Here is a 22,213-nt window from a genome sequence, read left to right as displayed (position 1 = left end):
TTGATGGCCGCTATAAGGTCATTTACCATGGCGTCACCATCAGGAGTATCCAGATTGAGAGCGGTTTCAGGATTAGACTCCTGATCACCCTCCTCTGTCTCATCATGTAGAGACTCTTCTCGCTGAGACCCTGATCCGCGTGATGACGTGGGGGGTCTCTCCCAGCGAGCACGCTTAGGCTGCCTGGGACTGTCATCTGAATCAGAGCCGTCAGGCTGAGATGCCTGGGACCCCCTTGAAGCACGGATTAACTCCAACTGAGGGGGACCGGGGAACATTGACGCAGCAGTGTCCATGGACTGAGTAACTGGCCTGGCCTGCAAGGTCTCTAGGATTTTTGTCATAGTGACAGACATCCTGTCAGCAAAAACAGCAAACTCTGTCCCCGTCACCGGGACAGGGTTCACCGGCGACTCTGCCTGGGCCACTACCACCATAGGCTCCGACTGACGAAGTGGCACCGGGACCGAACATTGCACACAATGGGGGTCATTATAACCTGCCGGTAGATTAGCCCCACAAGCGGCACAAGCAGCGTTCACAGCCCGTGTCTTGGCACCCTTGCGTTTTGCAGATGACATGTTGTCGTCTCCTCAGAGCAATAGGGGTATACAGCCAAGAAGCAACTTTACAGTGCAATATATATCGATATATCTGGTACAGGAAAAAGTACACTAAATAACACTGTGGCACTAGTGGGGCCAGCACGAATGTGCTGCTTACCGCCCGCTTAACGCGGGTGTGTGGTCGCCAGAAATCCCTTGTCTGGGTCTCCCAGAGCCTGTGTCCGTTCCCCAGCCAGACTGCATGCAGGAATGGCTGCCGGCGTCTCTGTGGAGGGGGGGGCGGGCCCTGGGTGTGCTCAGACAAAAAGCGGGAAACCTGCGTCCCACTGTGCTCAGTGAGAGGGCTGGAGCATGTAAATAAGGCTCCAGCCCTCGGCGCTGACGATTGCACAACGCCTGTCCCCTTCCCTGATTGACAGGGAGGGGGCGGGAACGAAGCGGAGCTAGGCCGCAAAAGCCGGGGACTAGATTTATAAGCGCCGCCGTCGTAAAAGCACGGTCGGCGCTAAGTCCCCGGCGCACTACAAGTCCCAGCCGCGCCGCCGCTCCCGGAGCGGCCGGCGCGGTAGTTCCCAACACATAAAGTCACTCAGCTAAGCTGCAGTGACTCAAACCCCAGCGCGCAGCGCTACTGTCCCCGGCGCACTAGCACACCCAGCAAGTCTGGAGTGTGCGCGGCCAGTCCATAGGGGGACACAGAGTACCTGAATGTTGCAGGGCCTTGTCCCTGAACGGTACCCCGGCTCCTTATCCAGCAGGTTCAATGGGTCTGTGGACGGAGCCCGGCCTCAGGGCTTGGAGGCCGGTAAGATCCCACTTCCTCAGAGCCCCTTCGGGGGATGGGGAAGGAAAACAGCATGTGGGCTCCCGCCTCCGTACCCGCAATGGGTACCTCAACCTTACAAACCGCAAGTGGGGTGAGAAGGGAGCATGCTGGGGGCCCTATATGGGCTCTCTTTTCTTCCATCCGATATAGTCAGCAGCTACTGCTGACTAAACAGTGGAGCTATGCGTGGATGTCTGACCTCCTTCGCACAAAGCAGAAAACTGGTGAGCCAGTGATCCCACTGGGGGTGTATAGCCAGAAGGGGAGGGGCCTTACACTTTTTAGTGTAATGCTTTGTGTGGCCTCCGGAGGGCAGTGCTATACACCCAATCGTCTGGGTCTCCCAATGGAGCGCCGAAGAAAAGGGTATATAAGCAGCTCCACCTTGCCAGACCGTTTACAAAGAGACATCTCTGCGCCCTCCAGATCCCCCAGCCCAGGCCCCCAGTGTCACAATGTGGTTATGCAGACATGCATGAGAACGCTGGTAAAATGGCGCCGGAGCGAGGAGAGGGGGCGGGGCCTACGCTGAGAGCGGGATCCGGAGGGCAAATGAGGTATACAGGGGAGGGAATCTTTCCTCAGTGAGGAGTGTCCCTTCCCTGTGCTGAACAGCCGCTGGGCGGAGCCGCACTGTCCCTCTGCATGACTGACATGCAGGGGCAGTGAAATCGAAACCAGGCCTCAGGCGAAGCCGGGGCCTAGATTTAAACATGCGGCCAGCGCGCAGGCACCATCGGCGCGGTTCTCCAGTGAAAACTGGAGAACCGGCCGGAAATGTTAACATAGTCACAAAACACTCTCCCCAACATATAAAGTACAAGGGACCCCTGGAAAGACCACTTTCTGTGGTAATAACGTCTCAGTACTTAGCTTGAGAGACGCAGGGCCATGTCCCTGAGGGATTAGTGCTCCGTCCGGCAGGAACCATACGGGCTGCGGATGGAGACCGGTCTCCTGCGAGGCAGGGAGAACCGTGTTGGCTCCCACTTCAAGCCAGAGCCCGAGGGGATGGTGAAGGAGCGCGGCATGAAAGGGCTCCAGCCCTGAAATCAACCTTAACAACACCGCCGACACAGTGGGGTGAGAAGGGACATGCCGGGGGTCCAGGCTTGGACCCGCTTTTCTTCAAACGCTTCCAAAAATGAAAATCAGATGAGAATGCATGTGTGGATGTGTGCCTCCTGAACACAAAACATTGAACTGGCTGTATTTGGTGATCCAGGGGGTGTATATGCTCGGAGGGAGGAGCTACACTTTTAGTGTAGTACTTTGTGTGTCCTCCGGAGGCAGAAGCTATACACCCATGGTCTGGGTCTCCCATAAGGAACGATGAAGAAAAGCTGACGCTTGAGAAGTCAAAGACGCAACTTGCGGAGCAGAATTACGTGTGACAGCATTAATTTCAGCCAGACAAGCTGAGATAGCTTGGAGTGCCCACACGGCTGCAAAGGCCGGGGCAAAAGACGCGCCCGTGGCCTCATAGATGGACTTCACCAGAAGCTCTATCTGCCCGTCAGCGGCATCCTTTAGCGATGAGCCATCTGCAACCGATACCACAGATCTAGCCGCCAATCTAGAGACTGGAGGATCCACCTTGGGACACTGAGCCCAACCCTTAACGACCTAGGAGGGGAAGGGGTAACGCGTGTCAGTGAGGCGCTTAGTAAAGCGCTTGTCCGGAACCGCTCTGGGCTTCTGGACAGCATCTCTGAAGTTAGAGTGATCGAAAAACGCACTCCGTGTACGTTTGGGGAACCTAAACTGGTGTTTCTCCTGCTGAGACGCCGACTCCTCTACAGTAGGAGGCGGGGGAGAGAGATCTAACACCTGGTTGATGGACAAGATAAGATCATTCACTAAGGCGTCCCCTTCAGGTGTATCAAGGTTAAGGGCGATGTCAGGTTCAGAGCCCTGAGCTGCGACGTCCGCCTCGTCCTCCAGAGAGTCCTCAAGCTGGGAACCCGAACAGCGTGAAGAAGTCGGGGAAGATTCCCAGCGAGCCCGCTTAGCCTGTCTAGGACTGTGGTCCGGGCAGGAGTCCTCCACGTGAGACCTAGGGCCCAACCTGGGAGTGCGCTGCGGCGCGGACCGAGAGGTGCCTGGAGGCGACGATCCAACAGGGGCCGGGGCCTGTGTAAGGGCCGGTCTGGACTGCAAGGCTTCTAGTAGCTTGGCAGACCATTTGTCCATAGACTGAGCTATGGATTGTGAAAGTGACTCAGAGTTTCTCAGCCAAAGAGGCGAACTCTGTCCCTGCCGCCTGGACAGGGGGAGCAGGGGGGTCTACATGAGCCGAGGGGCCCACTAGTGACCGAGGCTCCGGCTGAGCAAGCGAAGCAGGGGTCGAGCATTGCTCACAGTGAGGGTAGGTGGAACCCGCAGGTAACATAGCCCCACAAGAGGTACAGGCCGCAAAAAAACCCTGTGCCTTAACAGCTTTGCTCCTTGTGGACGACATGCTGTTGTCTCCTAGGAGAATGATCACTGAGGGTATATGGGCAAAAAAAAGGTATACAGCCCGACCGAACAGAAATATATATATATATATATATATATATATAAAAATACGTATCTATTCCGGCACCCTAGGGGGACCAGCACCGGGTGACCGGTGTGGCTTACCGACCGCTAAAAAGCGGAGCGTGTGTCCTCCAGATTCCCTGCCTTAGTTCCCCCGGAGCTGCAGAGCTCTTCACTGAGAATCCTCCACCGGCAGAATGCCAAAAAATGGCTGCCGGAGCTCTCAGGGGAGGAGTGGAGCCGTGGGCGGCGCCAGGAAAGTGCGGGAATCTGGGGTCCCCACAGTGATCAGTGAGGGGGGAGGAAACATGCAGGATGGTCCGACCCTCACATCCGACGTCAGGTCGGCAGTCCCGCCCTAACCCCTGCCAGGCAGGCCCGGGGGCGGGATTTTTGCGACTAGGCCGCGATGAAGCCGGGGACTAAATTTGAGACAGCGCCCGACAAGCAGGCACGGTCGGCGCGGAAGTCCGCCGGCCTTCTCAATTCAGCAGCTGCCGCAGCATCCGGGAAGAAGGTTGCACAGTCCCCTATGGGGACATAGAGTACCTTATAGTTGCAGGGCCCGGTCCCTGAGGTTGAATAGACTCCTGTCCGGCAGATTCCCACAGGGGCTGCGGAGGGAGCACGGTCCCAGTAAATGGATGACCGCTCAGGACCCCACTTCTCCCAGAGCCGCTAAGGGATGGTGAAGGAGACGGCATGAGGCTCCGGCCTTTGTACCCACAATGGGTACTTCAACCTTAACAACACCGCCGACGTAGTGGGGTGAGAAGGGAACATGCCGGGGGCCCCGTGGGGGCCCTCTTTTCTTCCAACCGACATAACTAATATGAGAATGCATGAGTGGATGTGTGGCCTCCTTCCACACAAAGCATAAAACTGAGGAGCCCGTGATCCACGGGAGAGTGTATAGGCAGAGGGGAGGGGTTACACTTTAAGTGTAATACTTTGTGTGGCCTCCGGAGGCAGAAGCTATACACCAATTGTCTGGGTCTCCCAATGGAGCGACAAAGAAATCCTCTGTGAGCTCTGCAGAGCGAGTCGGAGCAGCAGAGGCGCCCTGAGAAGGGAGCTGATGCATGGTCAGCAGAGTCCGGGACAGCTGTCCCATGGAGTCGGCAAAGGACTGGGAGATAGCATTAGAAAACGATGCTACCCAAGCCGGGGGTTCAGCCACCGGGGCTGGAGCAGCCGGAGGGACCCCTGGGGAGACTCCAGGCTGAGGCACCACCATGTTAGAGCAGGCATCACAATGTGGATATGTGCTCGGTTCAGGCAGTATGAGCTTACATGCAGTGCATATAGAGTAAAGCCTTGCAGCCTTGCTCCTAGCGACGGACATGCTGCTGAGGTGGAGGCTCTGCAGTAAAGAACACACTCCTTCAGAATAACTCCCAGAGAGTGTATAAAAAAAAGTCCACAACCAGAGGTTGTGGCTTACCAGACCGTTTTGTGTGCCCTCCGGATTCCACAGCTTGGACCCCCAGACATATTGCAGAGCTGCAGCAGCCAGCGCCGATCAGTGTGAGAACGCTGATAAAATGGCGCCGGAGTGAGGGGGGGGGGCGGGGTTCAGTCCAAGAGCGGGAACCGGAGGGCCAAGGAGAAATACAGGGGAGGGAAACATCTCCTCAGAGAGGAGTGTCCTCCCCTGTGCTGAACGGCCGGTGGGCGGCGCCGCACTGCCCCCCTGCATGACTGACATGCAGGGGCAGTGAAACCGAAAGTAGGCCGCAGCCGAAGCCGGGGCCTAAATTTTTCCATGCGGCCGACAAGCAGGCACCTTCGGCGCGGTTCTCAGGAAAAAACCAGAGAACCGGCCGGAAATTACAGCAAAGTAAATAACACACTCTCCCCACAATAAATGTACCAGGGACCCCTCAATAACGTCTCAATACTTAGCTTATGAGACGCAGGGCCAGGTCCCTGAGGGATGAGAGCTCCGTCCGGCAGGGTCCTGAAAGGGCTGCGGATGGAGACCGGTCTCCTGCAAAGCAGTGAGAACCGTGATGGCTCCCACTTCAAGCCAGAGCCCGAGGGATGGTGAAGGAGCGCGGCATGTAAGGCTCCAGCCTTGTAAAATCAACCTTAACAGCACCGCCGACACAGTGGGGTGAGAAGGGACATGCCGGGAGTCCAGCTTGGACCCGCTTTTCTTCCAATTCTTTAAAATCAAAAATGAAAAATCAAAAATCAACAGAGAATGCATGTGTGTGTGACCTCCTGAACACAAAGCATTGAACTGGCTATATTTGGTTATCCAAGGGGTGTATATGCTCGGAGGGAGGAGCTACACTTTTTAGTGTAGTACTTTGTGTGTCCTCCGGAGACAGAAGCTATACACCCATGGTCTGGGTCTCCCATAAGGAACGATGAAGAAAACACGGAGAGCGCCGATACTTGGCCCTTGAGAGAGCCGAGAGACAAACCCTTGTCCATTCCAGATTAAAGGAATGAAAGAAAAGTGGGCAAGGCAAACTGCCATGGAGGAAAACCGTTATTAGCGCACCAGGATAGGAAGATTTGCCAAGACCTGTAATAGATCTTGGCGGACGTAGGCTTCCTGGTCTGTCTCATGGTGGCAATGACATCCTGAGATAACCCTGAAGACGCTAGGAGCCAGGACTCAATGGCCACACAGTCAGGTTGAGGGCCACAGAATTCAGATGGAAAAACGGGCCTTGTGACAGCAAGTCTGGGCGGTCTGGAAGCGCCCACAGTTGACCCACCGCGAGATGCCACAGATCCGGATACCACGACCGCCTCGGCCAGTCTGGAGCGACGAGAATGGCGCGACGGCAGTCGGACCTGATCTTGCGTAGCACTCTGGGCAGCATCGACAGAGGAGGAAACACATAAGGCAGTCGACACTGCGACCAATCCTGGACTAACGCGTCCGCCGCCAGAGCTCTGTGATCCTGAGACCGTGCCATGAATGCCGGGACCTTGTTGTTGTGCCGTGACGCCATGAGATCGACGTCCGGCGTTCCCCAGCGGCGACAGATCTCTCGAAACACGTCTGGGTGCAGAGACCATTCCCCCGCGTCCATGCCCTGACGACTGAGAAAATCTGCTTCCCAGTTTTCTACGCCCGGGATGTGAACTGCGGAGATGGTGGAGGCTGTGGCTTCCACCCACTGCAGAATCCGTCGGACTTCCTGGAAGGCTAGACGACTGCGAGTGCCGCCTTGGTGGTTGATGTAGGCGACGGCAGTGGCGTTGTCCGACTGGATACGGATCTGCCTGCCCTCCAGCCACCGATGAAAAGCCAAGAGGGCTAGATATACTGCCCTTCTCTCCAGAATATTGATCTGAAGGGATGACTATCGGAGTCCAGGTTCCCTGAGCCCTGTGGTGGAGAAAAACTGCTCCCCAACCTGACAGGCTCGCGTCCGTGGTGACCACAGCCCAGGTTGGGGGTAGGAAGGATTTTCCCTGCGACAGAGAATTGGGAAGGAGCCACCACTGAAGTGACGTCTTGGTTGCAAGGGAAAGAGACGTTCCTGTCGAGGGAAGCCGCACTCTTGTCCCATTTGCGGAGAATGTCCCATTGGAGTGGCCGAAGATGGAATTGCGCGAACGGGACTGCCTCTATAGCTGCCACCATCTTCCCCAGGAAGTGCATGAGGCGCCTTAAGGGGTGTGACTGACTGCGAAGAAGGGATTGCACCCCTGCCTGCAGAGAAAGCTGTTTGTCGCTCGGAAGCTTGACTAACGCTTGCTGGGTATGAAACTCTATCCCAAGGTACGTCAGTGATTGGGTCGGTGTCAACTTAGATTTCGGGAAGTTGATGATCCACCAGAACCGCTGGAGAGTCGCCAGAACGACGGATAGACTTTGTTGACACGCCACCCGAGACGGGGCCCTGACTAGGAGATCGTCCAAGTAGGGAATCACCGAGTGGCCCTGAGAATGCAGGACCGCCACAACGGATGCCATGACTTTGGTGAAAACCCGTGGGGCTGTCGCCAAGCCGAAAGGCAATGCCACGAACTGAAGGTGTTCGTCCCCGATGGCGAAACGCAGGAAACGTTGATGTTCGGGTGCGATCGGTACATTGAGATAAGCATCCTTGATGTCGATCGATGCTAGGAAGTCTCCTTGTGACATCGAGGCGATGACCGAGCGGAGAGATTCCATCCGAAACCGTCTGATTCTCACATGTCTGTTGAGTAGCTTGAGGTCCAGAACGGGACGGAATGACCCGTCCTTTTTTGGCACCACGAACAAGTTGGAGTAAAATCCGCGACCACGTTCCTGAAGGGGAACGGGGATCACAACTCCTTCCATCTTTAGAGCGGCCACTGCCTGAAAAAGTGCGTCGGCCTGAGCGGGGGGCGGAGAGGTTCTGAAGAAACGAGCCGCAGGACGAGAGCTGAACTCTATCCTGTAACCATGAGACAGAATGTCTCTCACCCATCGGTCTTGAACATGTGGCCACCAGGCGTCTCCAAAGCGGGAGAGCCTGCCATCGACCGAGGATGCGGCCAGGGGAGGCCGAGAGTCATGAGGAAGCCGTCTTGGAGGCAGTGCCTCCTGCGGCCTTTTGCGGGCGTGACTTGGACCGCCACGCATAGGAGTTCCTCTGGCCTTTCTCCGGCCTGTTGGACGAAGAGGATTGGGACTTGGCGGAGGGACGAAAGGACCGAAATCTCGATTGGATTTTTCTCTGTTGAGGTCTCTTAGGTTTGGCCTGGGGTAAGGAGGAATTCTTTCCTTTGGATTCCTTAATAATCTCATCCAATCGTTCGCCAAACAAACGGTCGCCAGAAAACGGCAAACCGGTTAAGAACCTCTTGGAAGCCGAGTCTGCCTTCCATTCGCGCAGCCACATGGCCCTGCGGACTGCCACGGAGTTAGCAGATGCTACCGCCGTACGGCTAGCGGAGTCCAGGACGGCGTTCATGGCGTAGGACGAAAAGGCTGACGCCTGAGAGGTCAAAGACGCAACTTGCGGAGCAGAATTACGTGTGACAGCATTAATCTCAGTCAGACAAGCCGAGATTCCTTGGAGTGCCCACACGGCTGCAAAGGCCGGGGCAAAAGACGCGCCCGTGGCCTCATAGATGGCTCTGTCTGTCAGTGGCATCCTTCAGGGATGAGCCATCTGCAACAGACACCACGGACCTAGCCGCCAATCTGGAGACTGGAGGATCCACCTTGGGACAGTGAGCCCAACCCTTAACGACTTCAGATGGGAAGGGGTAACGCGTGTCAGTGAGGCGTTTAGCAAAGCGCTTGTCCGGGACCGCTCTGGGCTTCTGGACAGCGTCCCTGAAGTTAGAGTGATCAAAAAACATATTGCGCGTACGTTTGGGGACCCGAAACTGGTGTTTCTCCTGCTGAGAAGCCGACTCTTCTACAGGAGGAGGCGGGGGAGAGAGATCCAACACCTGGTTGATGGACGAGATAAGATCATTTACTAAGGCGTCCCCCTCAGGTGTATCAAGGTTAAGGGCGACGTCAGGGTCAGAGCCCTGAGCTGCGACCTCCGCCTCGTCCTCCAGAGAGTCCTCAAGCTGGGATCCCGAGCAGCGAGAGGAAGTCGGGGGAAGAGTCCCAGCGAGCCCGCTTAGCCGGTCTAGGACTGCGGTTCGCAGGAGTCCTCCGCCTGAGACCGAGGTGCCAACCTGGGAGCGCGCTGTGGCGTGGACCGAGAGGGGCCGGGGCCTGTGAAAGGTCCGGTCTGGACTGCAAAGCCTCTAGCAGCTTAGAAGACCATTTGTCCATAGACTGTGCAATGGATTGAGAGAGTGACTCAGAGTTTCTCAGCAAAAGAGGCGAACTCTGTCCCTGCAGCCTGGTCAGGGGGAGCAGGGGGGTCTACATGAGCCGAGGGGCCCACCAGTGTCCGAGGCTCCGGCTGAGCAAGTGAGGCAGGAGTCGAGCATTGCTCACAGTGAGGGTAGGTGGAACCCGCAGGTAACATAGCCCCACAAGAGGTACAGGCCGCGAAAAAAACCTGTGCCTTAGCAGCTTTGCTCCTTGTGGACGACATGCTGTTGTCTCCTAGGAGAGTGACCACTGAGGGTATATGGGAAATGGGTATACAGCCCGACCGAACAGATATATATATATGTAGCATATATATATGTGTCTATTCCGGCACCCTAGGGGGACCAGCACCGGGTGACCGGTGTGGCTTACCGACCGCTAACGAGCGGAGTGTGTCCTCCAGATTCCCTGTCTTGGATCCCCCGGAGCTGCAGAGCTGTTCACTGAGAAGCCTCCACCGGCAGAATGCCAGAAAATGGCTGCCGGAGCTCTCAGGGGAGGAGTGGAGCCGTGGGCGGCGCCAGCGAAGTGCGGGAATCTGGGGTCCCCACAGTGATCAGTGAGGGGGGAGGAAGACATGCAGGATGCTCCAGCCCTCACATCCGACGTCATGCCGGTAATCCCGCCCTTACCCCTGACAGGCAGGCCCGGGGGCGGGATTTTTGCGACTAGGCTGCGATGAAGCCGGGGACTAAATTTGAGACCGCGCCCGACAAGCAGGCACGGTCGGCGCGGATGTCCACCGGCCTCCTCAATTCAGCAGCTGCCGCGGCTTCCGGGAAGAAGGTGCGCTCCCTGCACAGTCCCCTATGGGGACACAGAGTACCTTTGAGTTGCAGGGCCCGGTCCCTGAGGTTGAAGAGGCTCCGGTCCGGCAGGTTCCCACAGGGGCTGCGGATGGAGCACGGTCCCAGCAAATGGATGACCGCTTAGGATCCCACTTCTCCCAGAGCCGCATAAGGGATGGTGAAGGAGACGGCATGTGGCTCCAGCCTCTGTACCCGCAATGGGTACTTCAACCTTAACAACACCGCCGACGTAGTGGGGTGAGAAGGGAACATGCCGGGGGCCCCGTGGGGGCCCTCTTTTCTTCCAACCGACATAACTAAGTATGAGAATGCATGAGTGGATGTGTGCCTCCTTCCACACAAAGCATAAAACTGAGGAGCCCGTGATCCACGGGAGGGTGTATAGGCAGAGGGGAGGGGGTTACACTTTTTAAAGTGTAATACTTTGTGTGGCCTCCGGAGGCAGAAGCTATACACCCAATTGTCTGGGTCTCCCAATGGAGCGACAAAGAAACAGTGATTCTATGAAAACTAGAGCCCAGTAAGTGACATATTGTTGGAATCAGCATATCTGCCCCGACATTAGGCTGCTCTCAGATTAGACATATTTCCTATAACCGTAACCTGCAGGGAAAAAAAAAAATTATATATGATATACACATTTTATATTTACCGTATTTTTCGGATTATAAGACGCACTTTTCCTCCCAAACATTTGGGAGGAAAATGAGGGGTGAGTCTTAAAATACGAATATAGCTGTGGCGGCTGCCTCTCTCTGCAGGTGGAGGGCCTGTTGACTGCCACTCTGTGCGTGCGGGCTGGCGGCTGTGCGGACTGAGGTGGCTGTGCGGCATGTGGCCCAGTCTTTCTGCAATCTAAGTTTGAAATGATGGCGAAGGGAGTCAGCGCGTGCGCAAATTGAGCCATTGGATGAGAGCTCCATCTGCGCATGCGCCACTCCAGGCGCCATCATTTGAACCGGGACTGGGGACAGACTTGGACACTCACCGCACCGGCCTGCTCCACTACTGACCCACCGCCGCTGCTGACCTGCCGCTGCTGATGCCACTGACCCGCCGCGCCTGCCAGCACAACCTCTGCCTCCTGTGACCCCACTTCACCACCACTGCTGCCCCCCTCCGTATAAGACTGACCCCATTTTTATTTTTTTACCTTTATCTCTAAATTTTGGGTGCGTCTTATAATCCGGTGCGTCTTATAAAATGAAAAATACAGTACATACACATACCCATATACACACACATTTTTTTATTTTAGTGCAGTAAATGGCTCAGCGGCAAGGTGCGACCATTAACCCTATACTTACTGGCTCGAATGCTCTTTTGGCGGGCAGTACACCAATACTACTGACTCTACTCTGACTCAGTTGATTACGGTTTATTGGAGTTTTTGTTCCCCGAGGAGTCTTCGGTTTCAATGGCGCTTGGGCAGCTAAGAAAACAAAGGTTAATCAGAACATTAAAAAAAAAAAAAAAAACAAGAAGAGGGAAGAAAAATAAAATTAGGTCTTACCTAGCTCTTTTACAATGGCTGCCAATGGCGGACGCACTAGCGGCGAAATTTTCAGAGGCGTTTTAGCTGCTTTCGGTAGTCGAATGGAACCTGGCCAGAGAGGTTGACATGACTTGGTAAGTTCGGAAAAGTTACTAGGCACTGAAGTAAGAAAATGACAATACTTTAGACAACTCACATTCTGCTTTAATGGAATTTGAGTTGATCGGGGCGTAGGGTCGTCGTGCAGCTCGCCTGGGCTGCAAGATGTCCCTGCACATACGACGTGCAATGCGGGTTAATTTGGTCGTTTGCAAAAGGAACGTCTGCCGGTTCTTTGCCAATAGCTTAGCACGGTTTGCACTTGAGCTGTATGGAGACAAGCTCTGGGCCTCAGGCCGAGATAGATGGGTGCGAGGATGGGCCTCCTAAAGTCAAGAGAAAAAAAAAAATGCTGTCAGAGCAAGATAGAGAAAAAGTTACCGCCATTACAGTGGATCTCTTCCATCCTTTAAAGGGAATCTGTAAGGTCCAATATGCAGCCAGAACCACGAGCAGTTCCGGGTGCATATTACTAATCCCTGCCTAATTGTCCCTGTATCTAGTAGCATAGATAAAGAGATCTTAAAGTATTTCAAAGATCCTTTATGATCTGCTAATGAGCTCAGGGACTAGTCCCAAGGGCGTTAGTTCCTGTGCTCATTCTGCCCACAGGGACGTGCTAACATGCTATTCAATGCCAATTGCCCAGCGTCATCAGCGGTGACACGCGTATTTGTTTCCACTGTCACCATCGCTAAGACACATAGCTTAGGGTCAGCGCGCATGGTGTGAAGTCCCCGGCAATTCCGGTCATGCGCACTAGACCTCTCTGAAGCCGGGACGCGTACACCCGGCTTCACTGTGCGCATGAACGGAAGTGCAATAATTTCTGATCATTCGCACTGCCCCTAAACCCGGCGTCTGAGAGGTGGTGACAATGGACATAGGTACATGCATCACCACCGATGACGCTGGGTAATGGTTATTGAATAGCATGTTATTACACCCCTGTGAGCGTGCATGCATAAGAGGGTGGAATGAGCGCATGAACTAAAGCCCTTGCAACTAGTCCCTGAGCGCATTAGCATATCAAAAGGATCTTTAGAAATACTTTTTCGAAAGATCTCTTTATCTATGCTACGATATACAGGGACGGTTAGGCAGGGATTAGAAATATGCATCTGTGAAGGCCTAGGCTATGAATCGTTTGTCCAGTGTAATATAAGATGATCTGTCCTTTGAATGCTTTATGTATTGCTTCTCCACATATACCTAATTGAAATATTAACAGAATGTATAACCAAAACAAATTATGCTCAGGGCTAAGTAGAATAAGTTTTAGTTCATGAATGAGTAACTGACGTTCATGAATAGAAGAGATACTCATCTGTAGTTTCAAATAAGTAACTGACATTGTTCTATCCATAGACTCTCGTCTATGCCTAGACACCTGTGAAATGCTTTACTAAGGAATGTTGCTCAAATCGGGGCAGCACGGTGGCTCAGTGGTTAGCATTGCAGCCTTGCAGCACTGGGGTCCTGGGTTCTAGTCCCACTAAGGACACCATCTACAAGGAGTTTGTATGTTCTCCCAGTGTTTGTTTGGGTTTCCTCCGGGTACTCTGGTTTCCTCCCACACTCCAAAGACATACAGATAGGGACTCTAGATTGTGAGCCCCAATGGGGACAGTGTTGCTGATGTATGTAAAGCGCTGTGGAATTATTATTAATTACTAAATAAGGGAATGAGCTAGACCCAAGCTAATTGGTTGGTTAAGAGACAATACAGAAAAAAAACTGTATAAGAATGTTATGCTTTGAATACAAGGGTCAGAATAGCACTGTGCTTCTCCCGTATAGAGATACGTCTCTGTGTGGTCGTTTTTCCTAATTCATATACATCTGTGCAGTTCTGATTCAGAATCCTCCTCTGAGACCCTGAGAGAGACCCCCTTGAGGTCTCCCCCAACACACCCAGAACTGCTCGTGGTTCTGGTTGCTTATTTCACCTGACAGGTTCACTTTAAAGGTTTTCTTCTTTTCTTATAAAACAGATACACGGGAAGACTGATTTTACGTAGATGTCTGCGGCATAAATGTTCAGAGACGCACCCCTATATTGCGAGTGGCGCCTTCAAGTTGAGTTGGCGTTTTAAGTCCTCCATACTTCTTCCAATAAATCCAGCAAGAAGCACAAAGGCGACACTGCATGTTGGGTGGACCCCATGCATACCACTGTGCCGACACTGTGGCTGTAACAGGGAGCAAAAAAATAATATAAGAGGGGGGAGAAGAATATGCAGAGATAAGGACAAAAAGTAACGGCAATGAAGAGAGGAGAGAGCTTACTGTGGCAGCTTTCACAGGTAAGACCTTTTTGGAAACCGGCTCCATTCAGTCCAGGCTTGGCTCCGACAGAAATAATTTGATTGGGGTTGGGTTTGGTGCTAAACGGGAAAATACGTAATTACTTACCGGTAATGTGGTTTTTCTGAACCCATGACAGCACCACGATGTAAGGGTGCCGTCATGGGTGCTGGAAAAATACGTAATTACTTACTGGTAATGTGTTTTTTCTGAACCCATGACGGCACCACGATATAAGGGTGCTGTCATGGGTGCTGGAAAAATACGTAATTACTTACCGGTAATGTGTTTTTTCTGAACCCATGACGGCACCCTTACATTGTGGTGTTGTCATGGGTGCTGGAAAAATGTGTTATTAAAGAAAAACCAAACAACTGAAAAACCCAGAATACAAAGCTTCACTCACTAGGTTGGGATGTAGACTTGTTTCAGTTTGCTATCTGCTTCAGCGGCCTTCAGACGTTTCTGCAAAAAGAACCCGAATGGGTGGGATTCCCTTTTTTAGTCCTGGTGTCCCCGTTACTTACCAATAATTAGCACATACACACGTCTTACCTGCTGAATGTATCGGTCTGTAGTTTTCCACATATAGTAGAACTGGACAATACTGGCCAGAGACTTCCAAGGCAGCTTGAAAATTGGGGGAAAAAAGGGGCATTAAATCTCTGTATTTAAGAGAGACAGTGTTAATATAGCACAGATCAAAGCCGTCACTGAACTTACAAAGTCTTGCCGAATATCATTGAAATCCTTTCCGTATTTTTCCAGAGCTTCCTCAAATAACATGGCTTCTGATGCAGACCACTCCTCCATCTCATCCCTGCATAGGACCGGACCTCCTTGAGGGACGAGAGTAGACATGGCACGAGCAAGATCATAACCGTTCCTCTGTAGTGTATCCATGGCATGAAACTAGAGGGGAAAAGAGCAGAAGAGATCAACACAAATCTCATTGGATCAGTAGTAGAACCTTTGTCAGGAGAATTTTCTCAGTTTTGTTTAACATCAAGTGATGTATCACTTATTACGATTTGATTGTTTCAGTACAATCAGTGTTTTATCAGAAGGTCATCATCACTACATTACTAAGTATCTTGTGCAGATGGAGCTCTCATCCAAGAGCTCCATCTGCGCACTCGCTGACTCTCAGCGCCATCATTTGAAGCCGGGACACCCAGCTGCCACCACGCCCACCCGCACAGAGAGGCAGCCGGCCGCCGGGACACACAGAGAGGCAGCTGGCCGCCGGGACACACAGAGAGGCAGCCGGCCGTCGGGACACACAGAGAGGCAGCCGGCCGCCGGGACACACAGAGAGGCAGCCGGCCGCCGGGACACACAGAGAGGCAGCCGGCCGCCGGGACACACAGAGAGGCAGCCGGCCGCCGGGACACACAGAGAGGCAGCCGGCCGCCGGGACACACAGAGGCAGTCAGCTGCCCGCACACACCGACAGGCACTCTGCCGGCCGCCCGCACACACAGACAGGCTCTCTGCCAACTGCACGTACCACCGCACAGATAGCCCCCTGCCAATTAACCTCCCGGTAGCCTACGGTATATTCGGATTTTAAGATGCACCCCTCATATTCCTTCCAAATTTTTGGGAGGAAAAGTGCGTCTTATAATCTGAAACATCCGGTAAATCCAAAACAGTGAAAGAATAAAGAAGGGAAAACCAATAGTTTAAAAAGGACTTTTTTTTTTTTTATCTTTCTTACCAGAGTGATGTCACGAGACGCAGCCGCCGCGCTCATATGTAAGCTCGGCTGTCTTATCGAGCTGCTGCAGTCCAAGGCTCTCGCGAATGTGCCAACAGCTCTAAGAATAAAAAGGACAATCGTGAGAGTTGTTTTTAATGCGCAGAGCTGGAAAAGAGCGGACGTGGCTGAAGAGAGAAAATAAATTGCAACGAGAGAGCGCTAAAAGTTACCTCGCAACCACAAGAAATTGGTCAATCTGTCTGTCTGTCAGAGGATTCTCTGGATCCCACACTTTCATTTCCATCTTCTGTTGGTTTCGATTATCAGATTCACCTGAAAGACGACGCAGACTAGTGACCGGAGTCTTATAATGTAAGAAGTTACATAGAGAAGTACTTAGGAAAGAACTGAAAATCATACTATAGGGTCAGACCTTATAAACAGAACTTAAAAGGGTTCTCTGCTCATTGATTAAATTTGCCAGGGTGGTAAAAGTAAATAAAATATTATTAACCAGTTGACTTCTCTCCAAGCTCCGGCGCTCGCTGCCAGACCGGAAGCGATGCCATCACTGACCACTGGAGCCAATCAGTGGCCAGCTCACCATTCAGAGATGTCATCACTTGGGGTGGGAGCAGAGTCTGGAGGGGTATATATATTTTTCTTTATCGTTTTACTGCCTTGGTACCCCCTCCCTTGACAAATGTAACAATTGAGCAGAGAACCCCTTTAAGGACCACTATGAAGAGCTCCTGCCGTCCAGTTACTCACCCTCTGCTAACTGGTCAGGAATTTCCGCCTGGTACTTGGAGCCGACCCGTATCTCCCCTTGATCGGCCAGCAGAGTCTTCTGTACTGGGTCAAACACCAGCGAGTAGAAGAAGCAATCCTAAAACCAGGAGGAGGATTAGTAAAGCGCGGGATCAATATGGCAAAAGGGGATGAGGATACGACTTGACGAGCTTACCTCTTTTTCCAAATACTGACTCAAAATGTCAGTCTCGTTTAACAGAGTTACACTACATTTACCCCTGCAGAGAAAAAAAAATAAATAATGTCAGTGTCTGGCTATTGATTCTACCTGAAAAGCTAAAAATCATACAGTGCCCATAAAGAAATGATGGCTAATAAAGTAGCGGACATATGTGAAAAGAAACCCATCAGCGCTGCGAGGAATTAGGACACAAATAGGGTCTTGACACCTGCAGTAGAGTCGCAGCCCTTTCAAACAAACAGATTAATGGGGTTTAGACTCCGCGTACCCCAAATTTTGCAATGCGTTAACATGAACATACCTGATGTGTGTAGCAGGCAAGGACTCAAACTGCCGGGACAGAAATAGCTCGCGGTGTTTCAGCTGGTGTCTCTGTTGGTCACCCACCGTCGGCTGTTTTGATTCCTCCTCAAATTCCCCTACAAAAGAGGTGAAAAAAAAAAACCCCCATCAGACTTATACAGTCATCTATAGACAAAAAGAGATGACAGCAGGTGCAATATTCCCACAGGTCACCATCCACGGGCTCTTTCCAAAACTCCCATAGACTGTAGTGGGAAAGACTGTGCAAGGAATTGTTACTTTCTTTGTCGCTCCTTATTGGGAGACCCAGACAATTGGGTGTATAGCTATGCCTCCGGAGGCCACACAAAGTATTACACTAAAAGTGTAAAGCCCCTCCCCTTCAGCCTATACACCCCCCGTGCTGCCACGGGCTCATCAGTTTTTATGCTTTGTGCGAAGGAGGTCAGACATGCACGCATAGCTCCACAGCTTAGTCAGCAGCAGCTGCTGACTATGTCGGATGGAAGAAAAGAGGGCCCATAACAGGGCCCCCAGCATGCTCCCTTCTCACCCCACTCTTGTCGGCGGTGTTGTTAAGGTTGAGGTATCCATTGCGGGTACGGAGGCTGGAGCCCACATGCTGCTTTCCTTCCCCATCCCTCAATTAGGGCTCTGGGTGAAGTGGGATCCTTTCGGTCTCCAGGCACAGCTCCTGAGGACCATGCTGGATAGGAGCCGAGTATCGTTCAGGGACATGGCCCTGCTACTTTGAGGTACTCTGTGTCCCCGTGGGGACCGCGCACAGCAACACTCCAGCATTGCTGGGTGTGCTAGTGCACCGGGGACAGCAGCGCTGACTGCGTTTGTGCCATTACACACTTCAGCGTCGCTGAGTGTGTTCGTGTAGGGGGACTGCCGCGCTGACCGCCGCTGCCATGGTTATCACTGCGGCGCGGCTGGGACTGTTAGTGCGCCGGGGACTTCCGCGCCGACCGCGCTTATACGGCGGCCGCGCTTATAACTCGAGTCCCCGGCTTTTGCGGCCTAGTCTCGTTTTCTTCCTGCCCCCAGCCCTGCCAATCAGGGGAAGGGCGGGGCGCTGTACAGGACGGCAGCACTGAGGGCTGGAGCATGCTTTGCATACTCCACCCCCCTCACTCTGCACAGTGGGGCACCAGTTCCCGCACTTTTCTGGGTCACGCCCACGGCTCCCTCCTCTCCCCAGGACGCCGGCAGCCATTCCTCTCAGCTCTGCTAACGCTGGAGAGGAGAGACAAGCTCAGGGAGACCCAGGCAGGAATTCGGGTGACCACACAACCGCTTTGCGCAGGCGGTAAGCAGCACCTGTGGTGCTGGCCCCACTAGTGCAGAAGTGTACTTATAGATTATATGATTATAGGCTATACTTTACACTGTATGGTGCACTGTTGATTTTTGTCTATATACCCTCCTGTATTGCTCAGAGGAGACAACAGCATGTCGTCCACAAATAGCAAGGGTGCCAAAGCACAGACTTACTATGCTGCCTGTGCAGCATGTACGGCTATACTGCCGGCAGGTTCCACTGACCCTCATTGTGTGCAATGCTCGGCCCCTGTGGCACTTTCTCAGCCGGAGCCTCTGCTAAGGGTGGCCCAGGAGGAACCACCTGTTAACACTGTCCAGGTGACAGGGATGGAGTTTGCAGTTTTTACTGAAAGACTTTCTGAGACTATGGCTAAGATATTAGAAGCCTTGCAGTCCAGGCCGGCATCTCAAGCCAGGGGCACTGTGGAATCATTGCCCCCTGGTCCCCCTCAGTTGGAACAGCAATGTCCTCCCGGGGTGTCTCATGGATCCCAGGGTGAGGTCTCTGACACGGAACGCAGCCCCAGACCGATTAAGCGAGCTCGCTATGATATCCCCTCGACATCATCACAATGTTCAGGGTCTCAGCGAGAGGACTCTCTGTATGATGAAGCGGAGGTAGCTGATCAGGATTCTGATCCTGAAGCCGCTCTCAACCTTGATACTCCTGATGGGGACGCCATAGTGAATGATCTTATTGCGTCCATCAATGAAATGTTGGATATTTCTCCCTCAGCTCCTCCAGTGGAGGAGTCAGCCTCTCAGCAGGAGAAATTCCGTTTCAGGTTTCCCAAGCGTACAAAGAAAGAGTATGTTTCTGGACCACTCTGACTTCAGAGAGGCAGTCCAGAAACACCGAGCTTGTCCAGATAAGCGTTTTTCCAAGCGCCTTAAGGATACATGTTACCCTTTTCCCCCTGACGTGGTCAAGGGCTGGACTCAGTGTCCCAAGGTGGATCCTCCAATCTCCAGACTTGCGGCTAGATCCATAGTTGCAGTGGAAGATGGAGCTTCACTCAAGGATGCCACTGACAGACAGATGGAGCTCTGGTTGAAATCCATCTATGAAGCTATCGGCGCGTCTTTTGCTCCAGCATTCGCAGCCGTATGGGCACTCCAAGCTATCTCAGCTGGTCAGGCGCAAATTGACGCACTCACACGTACGTCTGCGCCGCAGGTGGCGTCCATAACCTCTCAAACGTCGGCATTTGCGTCCTACGCTATTAATGCTGTCCTGGACTCTGCGAGCCGTACGGCGGTTGCAGCCGACAATTCGGTGGCAATACGCAGGGCCTTGTGGCTGCGAGAATGGAAGGCAGATTCGGCTTCCAAAAAGTGCTTACTGGATTGCCATTTTCTGGCGACCGTTTGTTTGGTGAGAGATTGGATGAAATCATCAAACAATCCAAGGGAAAGGAAACATCCTTACCCCAGGCCAAACCAAAAACACCCCAACAGAGGAGGGGACAGTCGAGGTTTCGGTCCTTTCGGGGGGCGGGCAGGTCCCAATTCTCCTCGTCCAAAAGGCCGCAGAAGGATCAGAGGAACTCCGACGCATGGCGGTCTAAATCACGCCCTAAAAAGACCGCCAGAGGTGCCGCTACTAAGGCGGCTTCCTCATGACTTACGGCCTCCTCACACCGCATCCTCGGTCGGTGGCAGGCTCTCCCGCTTTTGCGACACCTGGCTGCCACAAGTAAAAGACCGTTGGGTGAGAGACATTTTGTCTCACGGTTACAGGATAGAGTTCAGCTCTCGTCCTCCGACTCGATTCTTCAGAACATCTCCGCCTCCCGAGCGAGCCGAGGCTCTTCTGCAGGCAGTGGGCATTCTGAAGGCAGAAGGAGTGGTGGTCCCGGTTCCTCTTCAGCAACAGGGTCACGGTTTCTACTCCAACCTGTTTGTGGTTCCAAAGAAGGACGGGTCCTTCCGTCCTGTTTTGGACCTAAAACTGCTCAACAAACACGTAAGGACCAGGCGGTTCCGGATGGAATCCCTCCGCTCCGTCATCGCCTCAATGTCCCAAGGAGATTTCCTAGCATCGATCGATATCAAGGATGCTTATCTCCACGTACCAATTGCTCCAGAGCATCAGCGCTTCTTGCGCTTCGCCATAGGAGACGAACACCTTCAGTTCGCGGCACTGCCGTTCGGCCTGGAGACAGCCCCAAGGGTTTTCACCAAGGTCATGGCTACAGTAGTTGCGGTCCTCCACTCTCAGGGTCACTCAGTGATACCTTACTTAGACGATCTGCTGGTCAAGGCACCCTCTCAAGAGGCATGCCAACACAGCCTCAACGTTACTCTGGAGATTCTCCAGAGTTTCGGGTGGATCATCAATTTTCCAAAGTCAAATCTAACACCGGTCCAATCGCTGACATATCTTGGCATGGAGTTTCATACTCTTCCAGCGATAGTGAAGCTTCCGCTGGACAAACAGCGTTCACTACAGACAGGGGTGCAATCTCTCCTTCAAGGTCGGTCACACCCCTTGAGGCGCCTCATGCACTTCCTGGGGAAGATGGTGGCGGCAATGGAAGCAGTCCCTTTCGCGCAGTTTCACCTGCGTCCACTTCAATGGGACATCCTACGCAAGTGGGACAGGATGCCGACGTCCCTAGACAGGAACGTCTCCCTCTCTCAGGCAACCAAAGCTTCCCTTCGGTGGTGGCTTCTTCCCACCTCATTATCGAAGGGGAAATCCTTCCTACCCCCATCCTGGGCGGTGGTCACGACGGACGCGAGTCTGTCAGGGTGGGGAACGGTTTTTCTCCACCACAGGGCTCAGGGTACGTGGACTCAGCAAGAGTCCTCACTTCAGATCAATGTTCTGGAGATCAGGGCAGTGTATCTTGCCCTAAAAGCGTTCCAGCAGTGGCTGGAAGGCAAGCAGATCCGAATTCAGTCGGACAACTCCACAGCGGTGGCTTACATCAACCACCAAGGTGGGACACGCAGTCGGCAAGCCTTCCAGGAAGTCCGGCGGATTCTGCTGTGGGTGGAAGCCACAGCATCCACCATATCCGCAGTTCACATCCCGGGCGTAGAAAACTGGGAAGCAGACTTTCTCAGTCGCCAGGGCATGGACGCAGGGGAATGGTCCCTTCACCCGGACGTGTTTCAGGAGATCTGTTGCCGCTGGGGGATGCCGGACGTCGACCTAATGGCGTCACGGCACAACAACAAGGTCCCAACATTCATGGCTCGATCTCAAGATCACAGAGCTCTGGCGGCAGACGCCTTAGTTCAGGATTGGTCGCAGTTTCGGCTTCCTTATGTGTTTCCTCCTCTGGCACTGTTGCCCAGAGTGTTACGCAAGATAAGGGCCGACTGCCGCCGCGTCATCCTCGTCGCTCCAGACTGGCCGAGGAGGTCGTGGTACCCGGATCTGTGGCATCTCACGGTCGGCCAACCGTGGGCACTGCCAGACCGACCAGATTTGCTGTCTCAAGGGCCGTTTTTCCATCTGAATTCTGCGGCC

General features: G+C 53.2%; 1 protein-coding gene across 1 annotated transcript in view; it reads right to left on the bottom strand.

Moving 5' to 3' along the window:
* Positions 1-22,213, bottom strand: part of MTA2 (metastasis associated 1 family member 2) — a 103,316-nt gene that overhangs the window by 40,066 nt on the left and 41,037 nt on the right. Inside the window, exons 4-16 of the mRNA XM_075326549.1 lie at positions 17,402-17,519; positions 17,074-17,137; positions 16,878-16,995; positions 16,337-16,439; positions 16,125-16,224; positions 15,128-15,316; positions 14,960-15,034; positions 14,811-14,869; positions 14,387-14,484; positions 14,150-14,289; positions 12,195-12,423; positions 12,017-12,106; positions 11,811-11,935 (exon numbers count right to left, since the gene is read on the bottom strand). Of these exons, the coding sequence (XP_075182664.1) occupies positions 11,811-11,935; positions 12,017-12,106; positions 12,195-12,423; positions 14,150-14,289; positions 14,387-14,484; positions 14,811-14,869; positions 14,960-15,034; positions 15,128-15,316; positions 16,125-16,224; positions 16,337-16,439; positions 16,878-16,995; positions 17,074-17,137; positions 17,402-17,519 (1,508 nt within the window). The remainder of the gene's footprint in view (positions 1-11,810; positions 11,936-12,016; positions 12,107-12,194; positions 12,424-14,149; positions 14,290-14,386; positions 14,485-14,810; positions 14,870-14,959; positions 15,035-15,127; positions 15,317-16,124; positions 16,225-16,336; positions 16,440-16,877; positions 16,996-17,073; positions 17,138-17,401; positions 17,520-22,213) is intronic.

This window comes from Anomaloglossus baeobatrachus, chromosome 10 (genome assembly GCF_048569485.1).
Source record: "Anomaloglossus baeobatrachus isolate aAnoBae1 chromosome 10, aAnoBae1.hap1, whole genome shotgun sequence".
Taxonomy (NCBI): domain Eukaryota; kingdom Metazoa; phylum Chordata; class Amphibia; order Anura; family Aromobatidae; genus Anomaloglossus; species Anomaloglossus baeobatrachus.
This window is presented reverse-complemented; position numbering and strand designations above follow the sequence as displayed.